At 35.2% G+C, this 6,098-nt stretch overlaps 1 protein-coding gene across 1 annotated transcript; it reads right to left on the bottom strand.

Annotated features, from left to right (window-relative positions):
- Positions 1-3,831: 3,831 nt before the first annotated feature.
- Positions 3,832-5,448, bottom strand: LOC116159256. Its single transcript, XM_031472211.1, has 2 exons — positions 4,633-5,448; positions 3,832-4,577 (listed from the first exon to the last, which is right to left on the bottom strand). Exons 1-2 carry the CDS (start codon positions 5,270-5,272, stop codon positions 3,832-3,834), a joined length of 1,386 nt encoding a protein of 461 aa, XP_031328071.1. The 5' UTR covers positions 5,273-5,448.
- Between the last annotated feature and the right edge of the window lie 650 nt (positions 5,449-6,098).

The raw sequence follows: 6,098 nt of genomic DNA, 5'->3' as shown, positions 1-6,098 counted from the left end.
CCATGATACTGGACAAACCTGGTGAAGATAAGTGTATTTGTTTATAGTTTTAGTACATTGTTAGGCATTAAAAAAAGAAACAAATCTATCCCGTACTTCAAATGCCATATTTCATCAATTGGTAGTGTGCGTAAAAAAACATGCGATCTCGCGGATTGAACGCCCTAGTGTGCGGCCTTACGTTCGCCACCGCTACCGCGACCGCGTAGGTTTGCGTATACCTATATGCGCCACCGATAATAACTCTTGCGCCATTATCGTTTTTTAGAAATCCGAAAAAAACATTTGGGGGGGGCCAAGTGAACGTAGCCCCACCCAGTACGTATTTTGTCCCTTGTAACTAGGTCACCTGATACATTTGGTTATGCGCTCAATTGCGCCACTTGAATTAAAGCTAGCGCCATTACGGTTAAACCGTGACAACTTTTCAAAAAGCGGGGGGGCCAACTTAACGTTTTTAAAAGTTACTTTTTTTTAACATCTTTTCATACGAAATTGTACTTTCAGGTATGCGCTAAAATGCGCCGTAAAAAGATATCTTTGCGCCATTATTGTTTTTTGGTTATCCTTAAATATGTTTGGGGGGGCCAAGTGAACGGAATCCCCCATAACGCATTTGCTACCGGTATTTGTGCCACTTGATACATCTGGTTATGAGCTCAATTGCGCCACTTGAATTAAGGTGGTCGCCATTATCTACAACATTTTCAACATTTTATGACAGACCTTTAGAAGATAAAGTGGAATTTGCAAGAACCATATTAGAATCGTAGATAAACTATTGTCTTATTATCATTTCATTTTCATTATGATTATTTTTTGTCGTTGTTCTATTCTAGTACATCGAGAAAACAATTTAGTTTCTATAATAGAATGTAAATTTTGTTTCAAGAATTATACCTACATACATAAATTTTGCTCTGTAATAAACCATGTGATTCGAAAGCCCATCTAGATCTTTCCGCGGCAAGTATGGAAAGATATAGGTAGTCTGACAGCTGCACACAAAATCCTACAATTACAACAATCGTCTCGCAACCTTTAAACAACTACCACTGATCTTCGAAGGTCGAGACATGAAATATTATTGTACGATCAAATGAACTTACCTGTGAAATTTGATCGAAATTATATGAAGGTCGCGACCGAGAAGATCACTCCCACCCAACCAACACCCTTAAGATCGACGATTGTTTCTTTACAAAGTGAATATGCACCGCTACGACAGAGGAAGCGGTCAAGATTCGCTTAGTCTTCGCTTTAAAACGTCGTGACTCGGGAAAGAGAAAGAGATACTACCACTGATCTTCTCGGTCGAGACCTTCATATAATTTCGATCAAATTTCACCGGTAAGTTCATTTGATCGTACAATTATTTAAGGTAATTGTAATAGATCAAGCAACTCATCTCTAACTAAAGCAGGGGCAAAAATGATAGCTGATGACTTATCCGCATTGATAATTAATGAGTGCTCTGTTGCAATCCTAGCTAGGCTGCTCAAATCACTATTAATACGGTGATTTGCAAGTTTCCAATCAGCTTTGTCAAATGTAACGTACAGCTGAGTATCATCAGCATAGAAAATACTTGTGCAACTTTTTATGGATTTTTCAAAATCAGAAATGTATACAGAGAATAATAACGGTCCTAGAATGGAACCTTGTGGAACGCCATTGATTATACTAAGCGGGGATGACAATTAATATGCACGGACTGAAACCTGTTCGTTAGATAACAATGAATAAGTTTTAATGACAATCCTTGGAAACCGTAATATTTTAACTTCGACAATAATAGTTTATGGTTGATAGTGTCAAAAGCTTTTGAATAATCAATTAATACAACTACACAAGCTTTATTGGAATCCAGACCCGTAAAGATATCATTTGTGACTTTTAGTAAGGCGCTCGTTGTACTATGCCCAGGACGAAAACCAAATTGACTGTTAGGTATAATTTTGTTGATATTAAAATAATGATACATTTGTTGATAAATAGCTTTTTCAAGCACTTTAGATAAAATGGGTAAAATGGATATGGGCCTCAAATCCGAATAACTGTTTACATTTTTGGTTTTGGGTATCGGTTTAATTAAGGATATTTTCCACTGATCTGGAAGAACTCCTTGCAGAAAGCAGTTATTTATTATGTTGGTTAGTACGTATATTCCCATTAACCAAAAAGCCGTATCTACATCGTTGCCTCCGTTATAAGCTATTTTAACTTCGCCGTATCTACGTTTTAAAGACGAGTGGTAAGAGTTTTTGCCGTATATTACAAATGTTAGACGAAACTGCCGTATATAACCACGTACAGCAAAATCACTATACTTCTTACTAGATACTTATTAGTTTTATTTGCCGTAAGTGCAAATTATATTTCAGTGCAGATGATTTCTCTCTCTTAACTAATCGTAATTAATAAAGGACAGAAATGTAAGAACCGTTGGCACTAGCGCAAAATTTTCGCGGTATTTCTTGTACGTACATCTACAATGAGGTTATATTTACTAACGGATAATAGTTATTTATGCAATGAGTGTATAAATGAGGCGTTTTATTGGTGAGTGAGATGTTTAGTCCACTCGCTGCGCTCGTGGACTAAATTCGAACGAACCAATAATCGCCGATTTATACATGAATTGTATTGCATACAACGTTTTTTCGTCGACTTCACTGGGGTAGGTAATTTTAAATTCAACTACAAGAAATTACAAACGAAATTATGAGCTCCGACGATTTTTCACTAAATTACAGCTATTGTCGTTGCTATAGTAATGTGTTGTTTTATGCTGTACCGTCAGTCCTCGTAATCGCAGTGGAAGATTATGTTGCTTGCTCTGCTGCGGAGACGATTTTAACATTATATCCACTCAAATCAAAAGAAACTTATTGGAACGGTTTCGATCAGTTCGGCAATTGATGGAATACAATGAATTTGAAAGGAGATATTTCCGAAAATGTCACGTTGACATTTTACCTTGAAAAGGTATGTGAAATTAGAATGTAATTAATTCTTTTGCAACTGTACTAAAGTACGTGTATTAACAGTGAAAGATATGGAAATGTTCATCCCTGTGGTCGACGTACTCAATGTTGAAGGTAAAGTAACTGAATACGTTAACAATACCTTATCCGAGGAGCTACATATACCTAAACTCGGAATTTTACAGTCGTGTAATGACGTCATTTTCGTGGGAAAAAACGTATGTCCTATTAAATTTATTTGTTGCTAAGTAACTGACTACTGGTGTCTAATTACCTGCATGACTTTTACTATACAGTGGTGTACATAATATTTTAGCATTTTTTGATAATAATTAAGTCAATTTCCACAAGAAATCTATAGGTCTTAATAAAAGAAGAAGTCCTAATTAACTGACTGACTGACTGAGATATCAACGCACAGCCTAAACGACTGAAGATATCGAAAATAAATTTTTAACATGTTAAAAAATGCGAATAGTTCATATTTTTTGCGAGCGAAACCGCGATGGATAAAATGTTAGTATTTTTTATAAAAGGTCATTTACTCACTAATTATTTTAATAACTTGCTCAACTAACATATAAGTAATAAGTTGTTTTTAAATAAATAAAGATTAACAAAACGAAAATCACAGAATATTATTTAGGAATCAATACTCCCGAAAAGACCCAAAAAATAATTAGCAGAGGAGTACATAAAAATTCAAAGAACCACTATCGAAACCACATCTACACAAGAAAAAATTGCACTACCTTGATGAATAGTTGGAAAATCAAAATCGTAAAACAAAAATATACCAATGCCAATTTATTGCGATTGTAATGGTCACAGTATTAGAAGAAAATTAGTCGCCCTCGTCCGTATCGTCAGAGTCAAAATCAAAGTATTCGTCGTCAGTAAGGTCGTTATCTGCGTCTGTAGTGACAACAAGAGGTGGGATGTCAGAAGCATCACAAACTTGTACTGCTCCCCAAGCCTCTTGTATTACTTTGTCCATATGGTTTACGTATTTCTCCCAATTATCCCTAGAAATCTCCCCGATATCCCTAGAAATCTCCCCGATAACCCTTTCCCATGTTGCCAAAACCTCTTGTGGTGATCCCTTAAAATTTGCAATGTACTGATCGTATTTTCGTTTACACTGAGACCACACCATTTCAATCGCATTAAATTGGCAGTGGTATGGCGGTAACCGTAAAATTTTATGTCCTAAAGGCTTAACATATTCATCAAGGTAGTACTTTTTCTCTTTGGGGCAGTTTGCGCTGACAATGCTCCATATTTGATCCTTCATTGCCTTTTCTGGATAGCCGATATTTTTTTCCCCTAACCATTCTATCATTCTTTGTTTTGTCCATGATTTGGTGGGAATTTTCTCTAAAAGGCCAGAATGGTAGCTTGCGTTGTCCATAATAATTAAAGATTTTTCAGGAAGATTTGGCACCAGTTGAGTCTTGAACCAATTTTCAAAATTACCCCTGTTCATATTATCATGATAGTCCCCTGTTTTTTTTCCACTTTTAAAAATCAAACTTGCCCCACCAATAAAGCCATCGTTCGTCCCAGCGTGGACAATAATGTATCGATGACCTAAAGAATATCTCTTTTAATAATATTGAAAAGGTATTATAATATCTTATTTTACCTTCATTGGGTTTAATTGATTCCGTGTGCTTAGTATCATCTTGCCAGCTGTTTCGAAATGATCCCTTACTAAATATCCAGGTTTCATCCATAAAAACCGGAGTATAACCCTCATGTCCCAAATTTTTGTTTTCAATGTACTCCCTTAAGAATTTTATTCGTTTGTGGACAATATCCGGTAAATCCATAAGATATTTTCTGTTATTGGACTTCTTCCATTTAAAACCCATACTTTTGATCCACTTTCTCAATGAATCAATGGAAAATTGAAAATATTCGTTTTGCTCCAGAAATTTTTGTCTAATAGTTGCCAGTGTAACATATTCCTTTTGGGAGTACATATAATAGATTGTATCCCGAATTTTATTCTTCAAATATTCTGTGATTTTCGTATTGTTAATCTTTTGCTTGGTAGAGACATTAGATGCGTAATCTTTGTCGGATTTTACACCATTTTTTCTCAAATTTGAAATGGTTGTTGGGCTGACTTTCGTTGCTTGTGCAGTTCGCTGTATAACATTGTTGATGTATAGTGGTATGCCATTCCGAACTTGTTCCTGTTCAATTTGAAAGAAAGCCAACACATTTAGAATTATTAACTGTGTTTGTTCGTTAAATCGATGAGGGTTTTTTGGCGGCATGTTTTGACGCTTTGGCGTTTTCAAAACTTCAAAACTGACAATCACTTGACAAGCATTTCAGGTAAAATTTAGCCACGACAACAACATTTCACAACAACATTTCGGCAAAATTTTTTGTCATTGTCATTTTACATTAGTTAAACAAGGATAGACAAAAATGACGTCATTACAAGACTGTAAAATTCCGAGTATACATCAGGATATGCTTTGCTGAGATCGTTTGGCGACCATACTGGCTGCTGATCTCACTACATTAAAACCGAGATTAAAATGGTTAGGTAGATGGAAGTTCTCAGCTGTTGCCGCAAGTGAATTGTTATATAATTGTCATTTCCCTTTAATAAAATGGTTGTTATGTATAAGTGGTTGCTAACGTATAATGGTTGGTTGCTAACCCATTAATGGTTGCTAACGATTAATAAGGTTCATCATTGTACTCGTCACTAAGGAGTAATTTATATTGTTATCGAGAGGTCGACGAAAAAGTATATTAGTGTACACTGCTATTAAATAAAAAAATTTGGCTGACCAGTAGTTAATAAAGTATCGTGTGTTTTATGTATTTACTGTGAATTGTTTGCCTGTTCTGTGAATTAAGCTCGGTTGGTAATAATTAAATGCTGCTTGTTTTAAATGTTTTACTTATTATTTTATGCTTAAATTATTATATTCTAAGGAATGGTCTCCATTTTTTATAGAACTAATATGGAAAACCTTTCGAGAGGAAAAAAGATGATAGCAATGCTAAACCAAAATTTAAAACAGAATTTTACCGTGCATCAGAAGTCAAAGCGACAAAGGAAAACTAGTGATACTTTAGACTCTA

Source organism: Photinus pyralis, unplaced genomic scaffold (assembly GCF_008802855.1).
Source record: "Photinus pyralis isolate 1611_PpyrPB1 unplaced genomic scaffold, Ppyr1.3 Ppyr1.4_LG1, whole genome shotgun sequence".
NCBI classification, from domain to species: Eukaryota; Metazoa; Arthropoda; class Insecta; order Coleoptera; family Lampyridae; genus Photinus; species Photinus pyralis.
The sequence above is the reverse complement of the archived record's forward strand: the minus strand, read 5'-3'. Positions and strand labels throughout refer to the sequence as shown.

Excerpts from the sequence above, each read along its gene's own strand:
- LOC116159256 (XM_031472211.1), bottom strand. The coding sequence starts at position 5,272 with ATGCCGCCAAAAAACCCTCATCGATTTAACGAACAAACACAGTTAATA. Across the intron at positions 4,578-4,632 it reads ATCAATTAAACCCAATGAAG|GTCATCGATACATTATTGTC; the intron begins GTAAAATAAGAT and ends GATATTCTTTAG.